At 47.6% G+C, this 22,500-nt stretch overlaps 1 protein-coding gene and 1 long non-coding RNA gene across 3 annotated transcripts in view; one reads left to right on the top strand and one right to left on the bottom strand.

The window, feature by feature from the left end:
- The window catches only part of LOC130090379 (L-threonine ammonia-lyase), a 19,857-nt gene extending 349 nt beyond the window's left edge, over window positions 1-19,508 (bottom strand). Inside the window, exons 1-10 of one of the 2 annotated variants that reach the window (XM_056257732.1) lie at window positions 19,319-19,508; window positions 16,433-16,768; window positions 15,633-15,749; window positions 14,487-14,728; window positions 10,189-10,354; window positions 5,709-5,808; window positions 5,563-5,638; window positions 5,148-5,273; window positions 4,303-4,470; window positions 444-501 (exon numbers count right to left, since the gene is read on the bottom strand). In XM_056257732.1, coding sequence (XP_056113707.1) covers window positions 444-501; window positions 4,303-4,470; window positions 5,148-5,273; window positions 5,563-5,638; window positions 5,709-5,808; window positions 10,189-10,354; window positions 14,487-14,728; window positions 15,633-15,749; window positions 16,433-16,768; window positions 19,319-19,438 — 1,509 coding nt within the window. In that variant the 5' untranslated portion in view covers window positions 19,439-19,508. Of the gene's footprint in view, window positions 1-443; window positions 502-4,302; window positions 4,471-5,147; window positions 5,274-5,562; window positions 5,639-5,708; window positions 5,809-10,188; window positions 10,355-14,486; window positions 14,729-15,632; window positions 15,750-16,432; window positions 16,776-19,318 lie in introns of both variants that reach the window. The other variant, XM_056257733.1, reaches the window with a different exon arrangement.
- A 1,360-nt stretch (window positions 19,509-20,868) lies between these two features.
- LOC130090388 (uncharacterized) lies at window positions 20,869-21,613 on the top strand. Its single transcript, XR_008807697.1, has 3 exons — window positions 20,869-21,086; window positions 21,177-21,256; window positions 21,522-21,613. It is a non-coding gene; the product is annotated as an uncharacterized LOC130090388 (long non-coding RNA).
- Window positions 21,614-22,500: the final 887 nt, after the last annotated feature.

Raw genomic sequence — 22,500 nt, 5'->3', positions numbered from 1 at the left:
AAAGAAAAATGTAAAATTAAAAAATATAAGTGAAATTAATAATTTAAAATAAAACACTGCAAAACATTATGTTTTTTTATGAATAATGAAGTGAGTTTATGCTTAAAACAAGAACAATTGTCTGCCAATGGGGTCAGATTTTTAAAAAAATTCAAATTCAAATGAATTATTTGTTATTTTTCAAAATATTTTTAGTGTTTTTTTATTTAAAATGTTTTATTTTTGTTAAATTAACTCAATAAAATGTTTGTTCAGGTATGTCATGTTTTTCCTCATGTCATGTGAGCATTAACAGTGATCAGAGGAACATGAACATGTAAACTGTGGCTCTCGGGGCTCGGCTGGCGCGGGCGTTTGGGACTCTCAGACTCTAGATGTGAAAGACATGTAAAGTGTTCCGCCGTCGTACGAGTGTCAGAGAGTGTAAATGAATGACCTCTGACCTGTGCTTTGAAGAGCTCAGCTTTATCACTGTAGCGTCTGTGGCAAACATCCAGCAACCTGAGAGAGAGAGAGATGTGTGAGTGTGTGTGTGTGTGTGTGTGTGTGTGTGTGCTCACCGCACGTCCTCTCGGGTCAGCAGGTCCAGTAGTTTGGTCGTGTGTGTGTGTGTGTGTGTGTGTGTGTGTGCTCACCGCACGTCCTCTCGGGTCAGCAGGTCCAGTAGTTTGGTCATGTGTGTGTGTGTGTGTGTGTGTGTGTGTGTGTGTGTGTGTGTGTGTGTGTGTGTGTGTGTGTGCTCACCGCACGTCCTCTCGGGTCAGCAGGTCCAGTAGTTTGGTCATGTGTGTGTGTGTGTGTGTGTGTGTGTGTGTGTGTGTGTGTGTGTGTGTGTGCTCACCGCACGTCCTCTCGGGTCAGCAGGTCCAGTAGTTTGGTCATGTGTGTGTGTGTGTGTGTGTGTGTGTGTGTGTGCTCACCGCACGTCCTCTCGGGTCAGCAGGTCCAGTAGTTTGGCCATGTGTGTGTGTGTGTGTGTGTGTGTGTGTGTGTGTGTGTGTGTGTGTGTGTGTGTGTGTGTGCTCACCGCACGTCCTCTCGGGTCAGCAGGTCCAGTAGTTTGGTCATGTGTGTGTGTGTGTGTGTGTGTGTGTGTGTGTGTGTGTGTGTGTGCTCACCGCACGTCCTCTCGGGTCAGCAGGTCCAGTAGTTTGGTCATGTGTGTGTGTGTGTGTGTGTGTGTGTGTGTGTGCTCACCGCACGTCCTCTCGGGTCAGCAGGTCCAGTAGTTTGGTCATGTGTGTGTGTGTGTGTGTGTGTGCTCACCGCACGTCCTCTCGGGTCAGCAGGTCCAGTAGTTTGGTCATGTGTGTGTGTGTGTGTGTGTGTGTGTGTGTGTGTGTGTGTGTGTGTGCTCAACGCACGTCCTCTCGGGTCAGCAGGTCCAGTAGTTTGGTCATGTGTGTGTGTGTGTGTGTGTGTGTGTGTGTGTGTGCTCAACGCACGTCCTCTCGGGTCAGCAGGTCCAGTAGTTTGGTCATGTGTGTGTGTGTGTGTGTGTGTGTGTGTGTGTGTGCTCACCGCACGTCCTCTCGGGTCAGCAGGTCCAGTAGTTTGGTCATGTGTGTGTGTGTGTGTGTGTGTGTGTGTGTGCTCACCGCACGTCCTCTCGGGTCAGCAGGTCCAGTAGTTTGGTCATGTGTGTGTGTGTGTGTGCTCACCGCACGTCCTCTCGGGTCAGCAGGTCCAGTAGTTTGGTCATGTGTGTGTGTGTGTGTGTGTGTGTGTGTGTGCTCACCGCACGTCCTCTCGGGTCAGCAGGTCCAGTAGTTTGGTCATGTGTGTGTGTGTGTGTGTGTGTGTGTGTGTTCACCGCACGTCCTCTCGGGTCAGCAGGTCCAGTAGTTTGGTCATGTGTGTGTGTGTGTGTGTGTGTGTGTGTGTGCTCACCGCACGTCCTCTCGGGTCAGCAGGTCCAGTAGTTTGGTCGTGTGTGTGTGTGTGTGTGTGTGTGTGTGTGCTCACCGCACGTCCTCTCGGGTCAGCAGGTCCAGTAGTTTGGTCATGTGTGTGTGTGTGTGTGTGTGTGTGTGTGTGTGTGTGTGTGTGTGTGTGTGTGTGTGTGTGTGTGTGTGTGTGTGTGTGTGTGTGCTCACCGCACGTCCTCTCGGGTCAGCAGGTCCAGTAGTTTGGTCATGTGTGTGTGTGTGTGTGTGTGTGTGTGTGTGCTCACCGCACGTCCTCTCGGGTCAGCAGGTCCAGTAGTTTGGTCATGTGTGTGTGTGTGTGTGTGTGTGTGCTCACCGCACGTCCTCTCGGGTCAGCAGGTCCAGTAGTTTGGTCATGTGTGTGTGTGTGTGTGTGTGTGTGTGCTCACCGCACGTCCTCTCGGGTCAGCAGGTCCAGTAGTTTGGTCGTGTGTGTGTGTGTGTGTGTGTGTGTGTGTGTGCTCACCGCACGTCCTCTCGGGTCAGCAAGTCCAGTAGTTTGGTCATGTGTGTGTGTGTGTGTGTGTGTGTGTGCTCACCGCACGTCCTCTCGGGTCAGCAGGTCCAGTAGTTTGGTCGTGTGTGTGTGTGTGTGTGTGTGTGCTCACCGCACGTCCTCTCGGGTCAGCAGGTCCAGTAGTTTGGTCATGTGTGTGTGTGGGTGTGTGTGTGTGTGTGCTCACCGCACGTCCTCTCGGGTCAGCAGGTCCAGTAGTTTGGTCGTGTGTGTGTGTGTGTGTGTGTGTTTGTGTGTGTGCTCACCGCACGTCCTCTCGGGTCAGCAGGTCCAGTAGTTTGGTCGTGTGTGTGTGTGTGTGTGTGTGTGTGTGTGTGTGTGTGTGTGTGCTCACCGCACGTCCTCTCGGGTCAGCAGGTCCAGTAGTTTGGTCATGTGTGTGTGTGTGTGTGTGTGTGTGTGTGTGTGTGCTCACCGCACGTCCTCTCGGGTCAGCAGGTCCAGTAGTTTGGTCGTGTGTGTGTGTGTGTGTGCTCACCGCACGTCCTCTCGGGTCAGCAGGTCCAGTAGTTTGGTCATGTGTGTGTGTGTGTGTGTGTGTGTGTGTGTGTGTGCTCACCGCACGTCCTCTCGGGTCAGCAGGTCCAGTAGTTTGGTCGTGTGTGTGTGTGTGTGTGTGTGTGTGTGTGTGTGCTCACCGCACGTCCTCTCGGGTCAGCAGGTCCAGTAGTTTGGTCGTGTGTGTGTGTGTGTGTGTGTGTGCTCACCGCACGTCCTCTCGGGTCAGCAGGTCCAGTAGTTTGGTCATGTGTGTGTGTGTGTGTGTGTGTGTGTGTGCTCACCGCACGTCCTCTCGGGTCAGCAGGTCCAGTAGTTTGGTCGTGTGTGTGTGTGTGTGTGTGTGTTTGTGTGTGTGCTCACCGCACGTCCTCTCGGGTCAGCAGGTCCAGTAGTTTGGTCGTGTGTGTGTGTGTGTGTGTGTGTGTGTGTGTGTGTGTGTGCTCACCGCACGTCCTCTCGGGTCAGCAGGTCCAGTAGTTTGGTCATGTGTGTGTGTGTGTGTGTGTGTGTGTGTGTGTGTGTGTGTGCTCACCGCACGTCCTCTCGGGTCAGCAGGTCCAGTAGTTTGGTCGTGTGTGTGTGTGTGTGTGCTCACCGCACGTCCTCTCGGGTCAGCAGGTCCAGTAGTTTGGTCATGTGTGTGTGTGTGTGTGTGTGTGTGTGTGTGTGTGTGTGTGTGTGTGCTCACCGCACGTCCTCTCGGGTCAGCAGGTCCAGTAGTTTGGTCGTGTGTGTGTGTGTGTGTGTGTGTGTGTGTGTGTGTGTGCTCACCGCACGTCCTCTCGGGTCAGCAGGTCCAGTAGTTTGGTCATGTGTGTGTGTGTGTGTGTGTGTGTGTGTGTGCTCACCGCACGTCCTCTCGAGTCAGCAGGTCCAGTAGTTTGGTCATGTGTGTGTGTGTGTGTGTGTGTGTGTGTGTGTGATCACCGCACGTCCTCTCGGGACAGCAGGTCCAGTAGTTTGGTCGTGTGTGTGTGTGTGTGTGTGTGTGTGTGTGCTCAACGCACGTCCTCTCGGGTCAGCAGGTCCAGTAGTTTGGTCATGTGTGTGTGTGTGTGTGTGTGTGTGTGATCACCGCACGTCCTCTCGGGACAGCAGGTCCAGTAGTTTGGTCATGTGTGTGTGTGTGTGTGTGTGTGTGTGTGTGCTCACCGCACGTCCTCTCGGGTCAGCAGGTCCAGTAGTTTGGTCATGTGTGTGTGTGTGTGTGTGTGTGTGTGCTCACCGCACGTCCTCTCGGGTCAGCAGGTCCAGTAGTTTGGTCATGTGTGTGTCTGTGTGTGTGTGTGTGTGTGTGTGTGTGTGTGTGTGTGTGTGTGTGTGTGTGTGTGTGTGTGTGTGTGTGTGTGTGCTCACCGCACGTCCTCTCGGGTCAGCAGGTCCAGTAGTTTGGTCATGTCTCCTGGCCAGTCCGTCAGCTGAACCGCGAAGCGAAAGACTCTGTCGTCCAGAACCAGCGCTCGCTCCACACACTGCAGAACCAGGTCCAGCTCCATGTTTGCACTGCTCACCACCACCGCCACCCTACACACACACACACACACACAGAACTCCACAGTTAAACTACTTCCCCTTGAAGCTTTATCAGGGGTTTTGCATGTTAATCTCTCAGAGTCATTTACTGGAGAAGAAGCAAAATGACTGAAGATATTAAGTCTTGTTTTATGAACACTGCATCAAAATTAAGTGAAATATCAGCCAATGGAGTCAGAAAAATACTCTTAACTCAAAGGCAAATCAGGATTCTTTTTCTGACTCCATTGGCTGATATTTCAGTAAACAAGACGATCTTGCCTCTCCAGTAAATGCATTAAATTAGTTAAAAAATTAGACCTTGTTGTTAAAGAGCTACCATTTAATTTATCAATAGTAATTCACATAAACAGTGTATTCTAGTAATATAAGCATAGACGGATGATAATTGCATTAATATAACGTGTCGATCAAGTGCAGCTCGTGTTTGTTTTCTGAAGGAGATTCTGTTCAATAGATCTCTTAAGTTCAGTCCACCAGCTGATGAAGCGCTCCGCTACCTGGCTTCTGCTTTTCACCACGAGTGACCCGGTTAGGATGCTAATGAAGCTAATGATGCTAATGAAGCTAATGATGCTAATGAAGCTAATGATGCTAATGAAGCTAATGATGCTAATGATGCTAATGAAGCTAATGATGCTAATGAAGTGAGTGAGGGGCTTTTACACCTTTTGCCCTTGAGTTCTGGCAGGTGTCCCGCTAAGATGGCGGCCAGACCCAAGGCTCCTTCGGTGTCGACGGTGGCGCGCTCGAACTCCTGGAACCTCAGCATGGCCACCAGCGCGTCCGACTCCCTGCGCAGAGAAGCGTGCGTTGGGTTAACTGCTTTATATTTTTAATGCACTGCAAAAATGCTTTTCTTACTATCCAAATATCTAAAAATTCTTAAATCAAGATGCATTTACTAGATTTTATGTCTTATTTTCCAGGGGAATTAATCAAAATGTTGTTGCTTAAAAAAAGCAAGATTATCTGCCAATGGGGTAAAAATAATCTTAATTCAAACAGAAACAAGTTTTTATAAATCAGAACATGTGTGTGGGAAGTGGCGTACGCATGTTCAGCTAACGAGCTTCAACACACCTGACAGAAATGACTTTATCCACCAGTTTCTTGGCCAGCTGGAAGGTGTGTGTTCCCAGAGAGTGATCCACCAAATCTGTGTGAGCAGCGAGCGATCAGAACAGACTCAGACGAAAGCAGAAGCGTGTGTGTGAGAGAGACTTTACCTCTGTAGAGCTTCTTGTTGGGGTTGCAGTAGAGATCTTTGATGGGGGAATCAGTTTTGAGCGACTGCAGAAGAAGTGGAAACTCCTCGGGTTCAACACCCTGTTACAAACACAAGATCCACGAGAAACTCACCATTATATTCAAAACCTAGACAGCAAGATAGTGTCGGCCCACATCTGGAACACGCGGATTCAACACGGCCCAGATCCGGCCCACATCTGGAACACGCGGATTCAACACGGCCCAGATACGGCCCACATCTGGAACACGCGGATTCAACACGGCCCAGATCCGGCCCACATCTGAAACACGCGGATTCAACACGGCCCAGATCCGGCCCACATCTGGAACATGAGGATTCAACACGGCCCAGATCCGGCCCACATCTGGAACATGCGGATTCAACACGGCCCAGATACGGCCCACATCTGGAACACGCGGATTCAACACGGCCCAGATACGGCCCACATCTGGAACACGCGGATTCAACACGGCCCAGATACGGCCCACATCTGGAACATGCGGATTCAACACGGCCCAGATACGGCCCACATCTGGAACACGCGGATTCAACACGGCCCAGATACGGCCCACATCTGGAACACGCGGATTCAACACGGCCCAGATACGGCCCACATCTGGAACACGCGGATTCAACACGGCCCAGATCCGGCCCACATCTGGAACATGAGGATTCAAGACGGCCCAGATCCGGCCCACATCTGAAACACGCGGATTCAACACGGCCCAGATCCGGCCCACATCTGGAACATGAGGATTCAACACGGCCCAGATCCGGCCCACATCTGGAACATGCGGATTCAACACGGCCCAGATACGGCCCACATCTGGAACACGCGGATTCAACACGGCCCAGATACGGCCCACATCTGGAACACGCGGATTCAACACGGCCCAGATACGGCCCACATCTGGAACATGCGGATTCAACACGGCCCAGATACGGCCCACATCTGGAACACGCGGATTCAACACGGCCCAGATACGGCCCACATCTGGAACACGCGGATTCAACACGGCCCAGATACGGCCCACATCTGGAACACGCGGATTCAACACGGCCCAGATCCGGCCCACATCTGGAACACGCGGATTCGACACGGCCCAGATCCGGCCCACATCTGGAACACGCGGATTCAACACGGCCCAGATACGGCCCACATCTGGAACACGCGGATTCAACACGGCCCAGATCCGGCCCACATCTGGAACACGCGGATTCAACACGGCCCAGATCCGGCCCACATCTGGAACACGCGGATTCAACACGGCCCAGATCCGGCCCACATCTGGAACACGCAGATTCAACACGGCCCAGATCCGGCCCACATCTGGAACACGCGGATTCAACACGGCCCAGATCCGGCCCACATCTGGAACACGCGGATTCAACACAGCCCAGATCCGGCCCACGTCTGGAACATGCGGATTCAACACGGCCCAGATCCGGCCCACATCTGGAACATGCGGATTCAACACGGCCCAGATCCGGCCCACATCTGGAACACGCAGATTCAACACAGCCCAGATCCGGCCCACATCTGGAACACGCGGATTCAACACGGCCCAGATCCGGTCCACATCTGGAACACGCGGATTCAACACGGCCCAGATCCGGCCCACATCTGGAACATGCGGATTCAACACGGCCCAGATCCGGCCCACATCTGGAACATGAGGATTCAACACGGCCCAGATACGGCCCACATCTGGAACATGCGGATTCAACACGGCCCAGATCCGGCCCACATCTGGAACACCCGGATTTAACACGGCCCAGATCCGGCCCACATCTGGAACACGCAGATTCAACACGGCCCAGATACGGCCCACATCTGGAACATGCGGATTCAACACGGCCCAGATCCGGCCCACATCTGGAACAAGAGGATTCAACACGGCCCAGATCCGGCCCACATCTGGAACACGCGGATTCAACACGGCCCAGATCCGGCCCACATCTGGAACACGCGGATTCAACACGGCCCAGATCCGGCCCACATCTGGAACATGCGGATTCAACACGGCCCAGATCCGGCCCACATCTGGAACACGCGGATTCAACACGGCCCAGATCCGGCCCACATCTGGAACACGAGGATTCAACACGGCCCAGATCCGGCCCACATCTGGAACAAGAGGATTCAACACGGCCCAGATCCGGCCCACATCTGGAACACGCGGATTCAACACGGCCCAGATCCGGCCCACATCTGGAACACGCGGATTCAACACGGCCCAGATCCGGCCCACATCTGGAACATGAGGATTCAACACGGCCCAGATCCGGCCCACATCTGGAACACGCGGATTCAACACGGCCCAGATCCGGCCCACATCTGGAACATGAGGATTCAACACGGCCCAGATCCGGCCCACATCTGGAACAAGAGGATTCAACACGGCCCAGATCCGGCCCACATCTGGAACACGCGGATTCAACACGGCCCAGATCCGGCCCACATCTGGAACATGAGGATTCAACACGGCCCAGATACGGCCCACATCTGGAACATGAGGATTCAACACGGCCCAGATACGGCCCACATCTGGAACACGCGGATTCAACACGGCCCAGATGCGGCCGACACTGTGTTGCTGTCTGGGAATTGACAACTCTTTGTTTTTTATGGAATATTGCAGTGCTAATCATTATTGTGTTAATAATGTTGAATCAGAATCAGTTCCTCTTGCAGCATCTCTTCTCTTCTCTGATGATGTGGGCGGGGCTATAACCTGTCACTCACACGAGATCAGCCAATAGCAAACCACAACCATCCAATCAATTCCTCACAGACACAGTCAAGCCCCGCCCACATGTGTTCTTGTTCCTGAAGCGTTTCACTCGGATATACGGAACAATAGAGGAGAAGCGTAACTTAATAGCGTAACTTCACTTTCAAGATCATAATCGTGCAGTTTAAAATCTAAACTAAAATAATTAAAAATAATAGTGCTGGGCAACGATTAATCGCATCCAAAATAAAAGTTTGTGTTTACATAATATATGTGTGTGTAGTGTGTATAATTATTTTCTATATATACACACACATGCATGTATATATTTAAGAAATATTTGCATGTATATATGTATAATTTATATTATAAAATATAATTTTTATATATAAATGACAAATTGTTCTTAAATATATGCATGCATGTGTGTGTATTTATATATACAAAATAATTATACACACTACTACACGCACATATATTATGTAAACACAAACTTTTATTTAGGATGCAATTAATCGTTGCCCAGCGCTAAAAAATAATAAACTTAAACAGCAAATTTTTTTTTTTTTAACTAATAAAATTACAAAAGCATAACGTAATGACCAAAAATTAAACGCGTTCACAGATCAGGATGATGATGCTCTTCATGCATGAGTTAGTTTCAGCTTTGAAGGGTTCGTTCACCCAAAAATTCTTTGGTGTAATGATTCAGTTCGACTCCCAAGACAAGACGATGCTCACCCGACTGGCCAATAGGAACGTTCCAATAGGAAAAAAAGAACGTGGTCCCGCCCATGACACAATTTTCAAAGCGAAAGTAAAATCCTGACACGAGAGCAAAAAATTGCATGCAAAGAAAAGCGGTTTGAGAGAAACACTTTTTTTAGAGAGAAAATTATTTCACACTGATAGAAAAAAATATATATTTAAGATTTTTTTTCAAAGTATTTTGAGAGAGATTTTTTTTCTCAGAAATAATTTAAAAAATTTCAAATTTATATTTTTTATGTTCTATGAGAAAATACTTTCTCTCAAAACTTTTTTTAGTCTCAAATATAATTTTTTGCTATTGATATGAAAACTTTTTCTCTCAAATATTCTTTTTTCTCTCATGAAATGCTTTTTTGCTATCAGTGTGATAACTTTTTCTCTCAAACTTTTTTCTTTCTCTCAGATCATTTATTTTCTCACATGTAATAAAGACACATTAATAGCTCCATATAAATGGAGCCGCCTCTGAGCCATCGGATTTCATCAAAAATATCTTAATTTGTGTTCCGAAGGTCTTACGGGTTTGGAACGACATGAGGGAGAGTTATTAATGACAGAATTAAAATTTTTGGGTGAACTAACCCTTTAACCTAGTGCATCGCGAAACAGGAGCTGAGGCCGTGTTTTCATCAGAGACTGGAGCTGAAACAAAACATGCTTTTTTACTTAGTATTTCTGTGTTGTTTCCAGTCCAAATATCTAAAAATTCTTAAATCAAGAAGCATTTACTAGATGAGTGAAATGACATAAGATATCATGTCCTGTTTTCCGGGGGAATAAATCAAAATTAAGTGAGTTGATTTAAGAAATGTTTGATATTTGGACTGGAAACAAGACAAAAATACTAAGTAAAAAAGCATTTTTTGCAGTGTGTGCGTGAGTTAATTTCAGCTTTAACCCAGTGCAGTGAAACTGGAGCTGAAGGCAGTGTTTTCGTCAGATGAGACTCACGATGACAGCGATGCGAGGGTTCAGGTGTTTGATGGCGAGTGCGGCTCCGGCCAGGAGGGCACAGCTTCCACCGGTGGGCACGATCACGGCGTCCAGCGCGGGCATCTGCTCGTAGATCTCAAGACCCACGGTGCCCAGACCTGCCAGATACACCGCGCTCTCGTCCCTGTGGGTGAGATGATCACACCTGTGCTGATACACACGCCACACCTGTGCTGATACACACGCCACACCTGTGCTGATACACACACCACACCTGTGCTGATACACACACCACACCTGTGCTGATACACACACCACACCTGTGCTGATACACACGCCACACCTGTGCTGATACACACACCACACCTGTGCTGATACACACACCACACCTGTGCTGATACACACGCCACACCTGTGCTGATACACACACCACACCTGTGCATATACACATGTCACACCTGTGCTGATACACACGTCATATCTGTGCTGATACACACGCCACACCTGTGCTGATACACACGCCACACCTGTGCATATACACATGTCACACCTGTGCTGATACACACGTCACACCTGTGCTGATACACACGTCATATCTGTGCTGATACACACACCACACCTGTGCTGATACACACGCCACACCTGTGCTGATACACACGCCACACCTGTGCTGATACACACGCCACACCTGTGCTGATACACACGCCACACCTGTGCTGATACACACGTCATATCTGTGCTGATACACACGCCACACCTGTGCTGATACACACGCCACACCTGTGCTGATAAACACGCCACACCTGTGCATATACACACGTCACACCTGTGCTGATACACACACCACACCTGTGCATATACACATGTCACACCTGTGCTGATACACACACCACACCTGTGCTGATACACACATCAAACCTGTGCTGATACACACATCACACCTGTGCTGATACACACGCCACACCTGTGCTGATACACACGCCACACCTGTGCTGATACACACGTCACACCTGTGCTGATACACACACCACACCTGTGCTGATACACACACCACACCTGTGCTGATACACACACCACACCTGTGCTGATACACACGCCACACCTGTGCTGATACACACGCCACACCTGTGCATATACACACGTCACACCTGTGCTGATACACACACCACACCTGTGCTGATACACACTCCACACCTGTGCTGATACACACCACACCTGTGCATATACACACGTCACACCTGTGCTGATACACACACCACACCTGTGCTGATACACACATCAAACCTGTGCTGATACACACATCACACCTGTGCTGATACACACGTCACACCTGTGCTGATACACACATCACACCTGTGCTGATACACACACCACACCTGTGCTGATACACACATCACACCTGTGGTGATAGACACATCACACCTGTGGGGATACACACATCACACCTGTGCTGATACACACATCACACCTGTGCTGATACACACATCACACCTGTGCTGATACACACACCACACCTGTGCTGATACACACATCACACCTGTGCTGATACACACGTCACACCTGTGCTGATACACACACCACACCTGTGCTGATACACGCGTCACACCTGTGCTGATACACACGTCACACCTGTGCTGATACACACACCACACCTGTGCTGATACACCCGTCACACCTGTGCTGATACACACACCACACCTGTGCTGATACACACGTCACACCTGTGCTGATACACACATCACACCTGTGCTGATACACACGCCACACCTGTGCTGATACACACGTCACACCTGTGCTGATACACACGTCACACCTGTGCTGATACACACCTCACACCTGTGCTGATACACACACCACACCTGTGCTGATACACCCGTCACACCTGTGCTGATACACACGTCACACCTGTGCTGATACACACGTTACACCTGTGCTGATACACACATCACACCTGTGCTGATACACACGCCACACCTGTGCTGATACACACGTCACACCTGTGCTGATACACACGTCACACCTGTGCTGATACACACCTCACACCTGTGCTGATACACACACCACACCTGTGCTGATACACACGTCACACCTGTGCTGATACACACGTCACACCTGTGCTGATACACACGTCACACCTGTGCTGATACACACGCCACACCTGTGCTGATACACACGTCACACCTGTGGTGATACACACACCACACCTGTGGTGATACACACGTCACACCTGTGCTGATACACACGTCACACCTGTGCTGATACACACGCCACACCTGTGCTGATACACACGTCACACCTGTGCTGATACACACGTCACACCTGTGCTGATACACACGTCACACCTGTGCTGATACACACGCCACACCTGTGCTGATACACACGTCACACCTGTGCTGATACACACGTCACACCTGTGGTGATACACACGCCACACCTGTGCTGATACACACACCACACCTGTGCATATACACACGTCACACCTGTGCTGATACACACGCCACACCTGTGCTGATACACACGTCACACCTGTGGTGATACACACGCCACACCTGTGCTGATACACACGCCACACCTGTGCTGATACACACGTCACACCTGTGGTGATACACACACCACACCTGTGCTGATACACACGCCACACCTGTGCTGATACACACACCACACCTGTGGTGATACACACGTCACACCTGTGCTGATACACACGCCACACCTGTGCTGATACACACGTCACACCTGTGCTGATACACACATCACACCTGTGCTGATACACACGCCACACCTGTGCTGATACACACGTCACACCTGTGCTGATACACACGTCACACCTGTGCTGATACACACGTCACACCTGTGCTGATACACACGTCACACCTGTGCTGATACACACGCCACACCTGTGCTGATACACACGCCACACCTGTGCTGATACACACGTCACACCTGTGCTGATACACACGTCACACCTGTGGTGATACACACGCCACACCTGTGCTGATACACACGCCACACCTGTGCTGATACACACGCCACACCTGTGCTGATACACACGTCACACCTGTGGTGATACACACGCCACACCTGTGCTGATACACACACCACACCTGTGCTGATACACACACCACACCTGTGCTGATACACACGTCACACCTGTGCTGATACACACATCACACCTGTGCTGATACACACGCCACACCTGTGCTGATACACACGTCACACCTGTGCTGATACACACACCACACCTGTGCTGATACACACGTCACACCTGTGCTGATACACACACCACACCTGTGCTGATACACACACCACACCTGTGCTGATACACACCTCACACCTGTGCTGATACACACGCCACACCTGTGCTGATACACACGTCACACCTGTGCTGATACACACGTCACACCTGTGCTGATACACACGTCACACCTGTGCTGATACACACGTCACACCTGTGCTGATACACACGTCATACCTGATGGACACTTTACTATCCCAGACAGCAACATAGTGTGCGGCCCAGATCTGGAACGTGGATTCAGCGCGTATCGTATGTGGGCCGGATCTGGGCCAAAACTATGTTTCTCTCTGGGTGTCCAGACCTTTGACTCACTCAAGAGGATCTTTGTGTCTGTGTCTATCATTTATCATGTAGTTCATATCTACTCTCTGAAGGGTTAATCCTAAAAACCTCAGACGAGGCCACAGACAGGATAGATAAGAACTGTAAAATATGACTTTGTTTGTTCGTTCTTCAATAAAGGTGAGTGAAATGACCGGTCAAAAGTCTGGACACACTATAACAGCAGAAATCAGCAGAGTTTAATTTGCGTCACGTGTTATATTGTGAGATCACACCCAGACAGCAACATAGTGTTGCTGTCTGGACCGACACTACGTTGCTGTCTGGGTCATAATCTCTTGTAATACTTTCTTATTACCAAATATTGGATTCAATCTTCTTGTTTTCATTCTGTAACCACAGGTTTTGTGTTTCTTTTTGGATCTGATTGATCGTAAGCCTCGATGATCTGAGCTCAAGCTCAAATAAACTGAGGCGAATGAGCTCAGATCAATCAGATCCAAAAAGAAATACAAAACCTGTGCTAAGTTGACAAAAAGATTGAATCCAATATTTGCTGATAATATAGCAAAATGAGAGATTTACAAGCATTTTTTGACCTGGAACACTAAATGAACCCAGACAGCAACATAGTGTCGGTCCAGATCCGGCTCACATCTGGAACATGTGGATTCAACGCGTACCGGATCTGGGCCGACACTATGTTGCTGTCTGGAAAGGGTTTTTACGTCAGACTCACTCCTCTAGACACAGGTATCCGTTCTCCTTGGCCAGGTGTCTGGCGTGGTTGCTGGAGTCTCGAGCCGTGCTGCCGTACGAGATGACCATGGCGCCGTAGTCTCGGTACATGCGCAGGCGTGGAGGAGAACTGTACGCCGGCATGATGACGAGCACGGGAATCCTCAGCTCCGCTGCGTGATGCGCCACTGCCATGGAGAAGTTACAGTCCGTGGCCACGATCACACCCTTCCTCTGCTGGTCCTGCACACGGTACCGTACCGCAACATATGACATTTCATCTGATGATAGTACAAAAATGAAACACCCAGACAGCAACATAGTGCCCTATCATACGGCAGCCGCGACGCGAGTGTGTTTCGCTAGTTTCAGCCCGACGCAGTTTTCATTTTTACGTCCTGCGCCACATGTGTTTGTGGCCCATGGGCTGCTGGTCTGAGAACGAAGTGTGTGTTCAGGCGCATTGTTGGCGCTGAAATATTCACACACACTAAAAAAAAACAAGTCAATGGCGCAGTATTTTTTTTGTTATTTAAAGAATGTGTTTGTAATATGAGCTCTATGAGCCGTGCACACGCAGACACGCAGCAGCACACAAACATGCCAAATATTATTAATAAAAGAATTAAAATAAGGATATGGTGTAATCCTGCTTGTCCCGCAGATGGTCTGCTTGCACTTTAACCTCACACACACACACACAGCTTTAACCTCGTGCACGAGCAAATCCGTTTCCTCGCTAGAGAAGCGTTCAGTTTTTCCGCTATCAAATTCCGCCGTGTAAATAGCGAATCCGCCATGAGGCGAGCGCAACTGGCTTTTAAAGGGAATAAGAGATGAGACTCTGATTGGTTTATTGCACGTTATGCCCAAATCACACCCATTACTCATTAAGAGAATAGCGACGACCCTTTTAGACCAGCGCCGGGAGCGCCGACCATTTTTCCCGTCGGTCAACTAGCAAAAGTGGATTCGGACTTGCCATAAGTGGACTTTAGACCATGCGCTTACATCCTTAAAATACGGCCCATAGTGTCGGCCCAGACCCGGCCCACACCTGGAACATGTGGATTGAACACACACCGGATGTGGGCCGACACTGTTGCTGTCTGGGTATTATATCCGATGTTAAAGGTAATCTCGAGACCTGTTTGAGCGAGGACAGCAGGCACAGCACTCCTCTCTCCTTCACGGACCCAGTGTAATGGAGAAGCTCTTTCTTCAGGTAGATCTCCATCCCGTACTGTTTGGACAGTCTGGAGTACTGAGGGAAGAACACACACGTTTATGGCCTGGATCGGACTTTGACGAGCTCTTGCCTATTTTAGAGTGTTGTTTGTAATTCTAGCGAATGCCTCTCATTTTTAAGAGGCCATAAAACCGAACTGTCTGAGGCAGAGGAATCGTGTCTACACACACAGCAGGGTCACGACTGTACGTGTTCATTCCTGCAAACTCGAAATCTGCATCTGCTGCTCTCCAGTTTGATCAGACGCAGATGTTTGAGTCTTCTTACACTTCTTCCTCAGTGTTTCTGTCTCGTTCTCCAGCACAAACATCTAAACATTCTCAAATCAAGACACATTTACTGGAGAAGAAGCAGAATTACTGAAAAAATTTATCAAACTTTAGTGAGTTTGTGCTTAAAACAAGAACAAATATCTGCCAATGGAGTCAGAAAAATAAACTTCATTCAAAGGGAAAACAAGATTATTTTTAGGTTTCTAAACCTATCATTGGGAGATATTTGTTCTTGTTTTAAGCACAAACTCACTGTTTCTCACTAAACAAGACTTCATATCTTCATATCTGCAGTCCTCTTGCTTCTCCAGTAAATGTATCTTGGTTTAAGAACACTGAGGAAGAGGATGATTTTTAGCCGTGTGATTGTTGATGGTGTTCTGGCGGTGTTTGTGGGTGTGTGTGTGTGTGTGGAGACTGCCGTACGCTGCAGGGTGTTTTCTGGATCCCGGACTGCTGGAGTCTGAATGCTGCGGCGCTGACGTCCTCGAAGCGCAGATGCTCCGGAACTGCTTTAGGAGCCGATTTCCCCTCCACGCTTTTCTTAGCGGGCGGTTTCGGTGTCGACATCAACTGGACCTCGGGTGGCTCTGAGACGCTGGTCTCGAACACCTTCACGTCTCCGTTGAGGTATTCCTCGGCTCCGAAGTCTTTCAGGCGCTCTGGGCAGATGAGGGTTGAGCGGCGGCTCGCGCGGCCGTTAGCGAGGCGAGCGTCTTTAGCACACGGGCCGCTGTCGGGCCTGGAGGAACCGAGCCGCTGCTCTGCGCTGATGGAGGAACACACGGGGTTAATCAACCACACGTCACCTTCCTCAGCACTTTTCTCCTAATGTCCAGGACAAATAACTCAACACAATGTAAATATATTTGATATATATATATATATGAAACATTAAATATAATGTTTATTTAAAATATTAGTATTATAATAATATATGCCAAGAAACCAGAAATTACATTACAAAAATTCACACTTTATCATGCAGTTTTTTCAAATTAAATTAAATATAATATATTAAACATATGATATGCTTCCCTCTAGTTTTTTGCTATTTTAATTTCTGGTTTCTTGACATTATTATCATATTATCAAATATATTAGTAACACTTTACAATAAGGTTTCATTTCTTAACATTAGTTAACTATATTGGTTAACATGAAAAAATACTTTAAAAATTCTTCTAAACATTTGCTAATACATTTTTAAAATCAAAAGTTGTATGTAACATTATTTAATGCACCGTGAACAAACAAAGAACAATTGGGTTTTTACAATTTGCACGGTATAGTCCTCAGTTCTGATGACCTTTGACTTTAATTATGGACAAATTGTATTTTCCAAAATCACTTATTTTTTATTTATTCTATTGTCCCGCTTCTGATGATGTGGACGAGGTCACTCTCCGCTCAAAGTAACAAGATTTGTAAGCATTTAGAAAACAGCGTGAAGCAGAACACAGTGCAAGCGCTAGTGGATTACTATATATTCTTGATATTATATGTATAATCCAGCGTAATAAATGAACTGAATGCTTTGATGACAACAGCACTGGAGACACATTAGCACCGCAGAATCTGCATCTGAAGGTGAATCTACACAAACTGTTGAATGCTGCTCAGAGGTGCATGAATGCAATCAAAATTGCATAAATAAATGTTGCTAATAAGTTTGAGCCGGCACAGAAGAGCCTTAATTCAGAGGTGTAAAATGCCTTCACACACACCTGATTAACACTTCTCTGTGCCTGATCACAGATCAGTGTAAAGACACAATACTGCATGAAGCCAGATTAAGGTCTGCCACTCCTCAGCCCTAGTATGAAGGTTAGACTTGCTGTGTAATGCACGTATGATCAGTCTGTATAAAGACCACACCGAACAGAAGCGCCTCTGTTCCACTTCTGCGGAGTAAATCTGGCATTAGTGGTCAGAGTTTCAGTGTCTCTGGTCATGTGTCCGCTTCTGAAGGCTATTAATATCGGCTGAGCTTTCACCTCATTCCTACGTCACAGTGTCTAATACAGTCTCTGACCAAACCTCTCTGATTAACCCTATAAAGCCCACATCTAGAACACCTCTAAATGATCAACATGATATTTCCCCTCAATCTCCTGCAGTCCTTCTGTCTCTGATTGATCGTTTTCACTCTTTTATCAAGTAAAAGTATTTTAGTATAACTGTACAAACGTCCTCCTTCAGCTCGAGCTTCACGTGTCTTTCTGCTGTCAAATCTGATTTTCATCAAGTAAACGTAATAACTTTGATATTGTTAGTAATATTTCAGCCGGACTAATGCAGGTTTACTTGATTATCCAGACATTATTTATTATAAAAATCATGAGTATCAAATATGATCATCAGGCTTTTGAGGACGGTTTATTTGTTCATCTGTCAATCATCATTGTATTGCATTGTATAATGTTTTAAAACTACAGATCATAAAACTAAGCATTTAACTATCATCTTACTAAGGCATATTATTGGCAGATATTGATATTTATATGCATTTTATGTAAGTAGTCTGATATACTGTTATAAAGATCTTTCAAGCTTCCATATAAACATCAGCATCTGCAACATATTTTTGCTCAGTTTGAGTCTATGAATAAAACTGAGCAGTTTTTTCTCCATATTTTCACTATATGAGGCATAAAAGTCTGATTTATCAAATCTGATACTCAACAAAAACACACATGCAAACTTTTTTGGGGTTCAATAAACTGTTCCAATTCAAACAATGAGATATTATTTAATATGTCAGGCTTTACGGGGCTACTGTCATGCAGTAATAGGCACAGTCTAAAAAATGCTGACATTTCACATATGAAATAATATCTCATTGTTTAAATTGGAGCAGTTTAATGAAGCAGAAAAGTTTGCATGTGTGTTTTTGTTGAGTATCAGATTTGTATGCCTCATGTAGTCTATAGAGCATTTTTGATCATATTCAGGTGTTTACCGTGGTAGGAAGAGGAGGATGAAGGAGAGGAAGAGTCTGAGGAAGATGTACACTAATGCCTGGAAGAGCGATAGGAAAGTGGGGTTTTCTCCGAGATGTGGGAATAGAGGGAAGTCTGCGGACGAGGGTGTTTCTGCTGGATCTACAGGAGAAGAGCCGGGAGCTTCGGAAGCGGGTCGACGTTCGGGAGTTTTACGGGGAGGTGAATGTGAATCACTGGATAAAGGAACGGGAGTCGCTACATGGTTTCTAGATTTATCCACATCCGATTCCTCACATCTCTCAGATTCAATGGGACACTGGGAAGCATTAGGTGTCGGACACACTCTACGGGTTTCAGATTTACATACGGTTTCCCACCTCTGCCAGAAGGGATCATACTCCTCGCTGTCATTAAAGCCTCTCCGTGTCTCTTGTGGCTGCGAGCCGTCGTTCGCAAAGTTTGCCAAAAACTGTGCTGCGAAATTCATCCTCAAGCTGATGCTCTCTGATGTGTGTGTGTGTGTGTGCGTGTGTATGTGTGTGTCCAACAGTATTGTCCTCGTTCTCTTTTCTCAGACGTCCTACAGGACATTAGCTGACTGCTCAGGGTTATTTAAGAAGGGATTACCCATAATCACACGCTGGACTCCACCTACAGCTCTATTCCTGTATCGGACCGGGTCTAAACCCGCCTCTCACGTGGTATAATCAGACACTCTAACGGGATAGATGAGGGCTTAATGCTTCCCAGAGAAAGATGACCTCAGACTCGCGTCCAGAGGAAAGTGTCCCCCGTAAGACCTCAAGCCCTGACCTCTAGGACAGGCTAAATCCTCTTCAGACAGGATCACAGATCACCTCTGACTCCACCCGCATCATTTGCGCTGCTACAGACTTTATAAGACTCAAGTAGGTCTGGACGTGAAACTAAAATAATATGATAAATAAAGCAAGGGTGTTCTGTGTGATTGCTAGGGTGTTGCTAAGGTGTTCTGTGTGGTCGCTAGAGTCTTGCCGGGGTTTTCTGTATTGCTACAGAGTTCTGTGTGGTTGCTAGGGTGTTGCTAAGGTGTGTTGAGTGGTTGCTAGGGCATTGCTAAGGCGTGTTGTGTGGTCGCTAGAGTGTTGCTGGGGTTTTCTGTGTTGCTAGAGTGTTCTATGTTGTTGCTAAGGTGTTCTGTGTGGTTGCTAGAGTGTTGCTAGAGTGTTCTGTGTGGTTGCTAGGGTGTTGCTAAGTTGTTCTGTGTGGTCGCTAGAGTGTTGCTGGGGATTTCTGTGTTGCTAGAGTGTTCTGTGTGGTTTCTAGGGTGTTGCTAAGGTGTGTTGTGTGATCTCTAGAGTGTTGCTGGGGTGTTCTGTGTGATTGCTAGGGTGTCTTGTGTTTTTGCTTGGGTGTTACCAAGGTTTTCTGTGTGGTTGCTAGTGTGTTCTATGTAGTTGCAAGAGTGTTTCTTGGATGTTCTGTGTTACTGGGGTGTTTTGTGTGTGTGGTTGCTAGGGTGTTACTAGGGTGTTAATACGGTGTTCTGTGTGGTTGCTAGAGTGTTGCTAGGGTGTGCTGTGTGGCAAGGATATTGCTTTGGTGTTCTGTGTGGCTAGGGTGTTGCTAAGGTATTCTTTGTAGTTGGAAGGGTGTTGCTAAGGCGTTCTGTATGGTCTCTAGAGTTTTGCTGGGGTGTTCTGTGTTGCCAGTGTGTTCTGTGTGGTTCCTAAGGTATTCCTAAGGTGTTCTGTGTGGTCGCTACAGTTTTGCTCTGGTTTTCTGTGTGGCAAGAGTGTTGCTAGGGTGTTTTGTGTGGTTGCTAACATGTTCTGTGTGGCCGCTAGAGTGTTGCTGGGGTGTTCTGTGTGGCTAGGTTGTTGCTAGGGTGTTCTATGTGGTTGCTAAGGTGTTCTGTGTGGTTGCTAGAGTGTTGCTGAGGAGTTCTGTGTGGCTAGGGTGTTGCTAGGGTGTTTTGTGTGGTTGCTAAGGTATTGCCAAGGTGTTCTGTGTGGTCGCTAGAGTGTTCCTGGGGTGTTCTGTGTGGCTAGGCTGTTGCTAGGGTGTTCTCTTTGGCTATGGTGTTGCTAAGGTGTTCTGTGTAGTTGATAGGGTGTTGCTAAGGTGTTCTGTGTAGTTGCTAGGGTGTTGCTAAGGTGTTCTGTGTGGTCGCTAGAGTGTTCCTGGGGTGTTCTGTGTGGCTAGGCTGTTGCTAGGGTGTTCTCTTTGGCTATAGTGTTGCTAAGGTGTTCTGTGTGAACAGGTGAAAATGTTGCATCTGATCACTTAGTAAAGTAGCAGCAAACTCTCCTCAGCAACACACGATGTGAGGAATCATTCATTATACACTCAACTTTAGCACTGATAGCGCTATAGAGGTTTCAGTACATCGTTAAATAGGAGCACTAGTACTAGTGAACAGATTGATCGCCCCTGTTGACAGAAATCTCACACAAACGTTCAAATTTAGTATAAAATGTAAAAAGAAAACTCTGGCCAAAGCGCTTTCATGCATACTGCTATTATTCATCCACAGGACGTGTTTTATGGAGGTTGTAATAAACCGTTTGCTCCGTCTCTTTATCCCGCAGACGTACATGTGCAGACGAGATTTACAGACGCACACTAACGCCAGACATCACACGCCTGACAGCTTCAATACATCACACACAACTAACAAGGGCTGAAGAAGATCCCGAAGGAGGATCACTGTTGTCCAAGTCCATCCCTCTGATGACCATTCCAGGAAAAAGAAAAGGATGCAAGTCCAGCCAAGAGAGAAGTCAATACAGAGATGGAGCCAAGAAACACTTTCAGCAGATTCTAGCCGTGGGACGGCACACATAATTTAATACTCAGAAAGCTCAGAAAGTTTAAGAACAAATAGATGTATGGCTTGGGAGGAACCCGATCGCAGTTAATCAGCCAGATCCCATCAAAGCACAGAAGATAAGAGGAGATCAGCTATCAGTGTGTGTGTCTCGGGTTATCTTCAGTCCCGTTGTCCTTTCCTTCTTAAGTAGCTTTACACATTGCACTCTGTGAACTTTACCCTTGAAAACCTGCGGCTGAACTTTCACTCTGTCTCTTCCGCTGCTGTCATACTAACAATCAGTGTGTGTTTTTAGGACAGTTCAAGTGGAATGAATGATTGCTCAAATCATGTGTGTTGTTGAGGAGTGTGTGACGCTGCTTTACTCAATCAGACGCAGCATTTCACCTGCTGGACCAGAAAACAGGTGAGAGAATCCTACAGACGCACATTGAAGGAGGAACAAGTGTCACACCTACAGACCGGATGATCACTGAGACTATTTCACACCAGACAGGAAGAAAACGCATAGAAACAACACAGAACAATCTAGCAACACCCCAGCAACCACACAGAACAACCTAGCAACACCCTAGCAACCGCACATCAAGACACCCAAGCAACTGCATAGCAACACCCCAGCAACCACACAGAACAACCTAGCAACCGCACATCAAGACACCCAAGCAACTGCATAGCAACACCCCAGCAACCACACAGAACAACCTAGCAACACCCAAGCAACCACACAGAACAAC

The sequence above is a fragment of the Rhinichthys klamathensis genome, unplaced genomic scaffold (assembly GCF_029890125.1).
Source record: "Rhinichthys klamathensis goyatoka isolate OS25496 unplaced genomic scaffold, OSU_Roscu_1.1 h1tg000142l_1, whole genome shotgun sequence".
NCBI classification, from domain to species: Eukaryota; Metazoa; Chordata; class Actinopteri; order Cypriniformes; family Leuciscidae; genus Rhinichthys; species Rhinichthys klamathensis.
The sequence above is the reverse complement of the archived record's forward strand: the minus strand, read 5'-3'. Positions and strand labels throughout refer to the sequence as shown.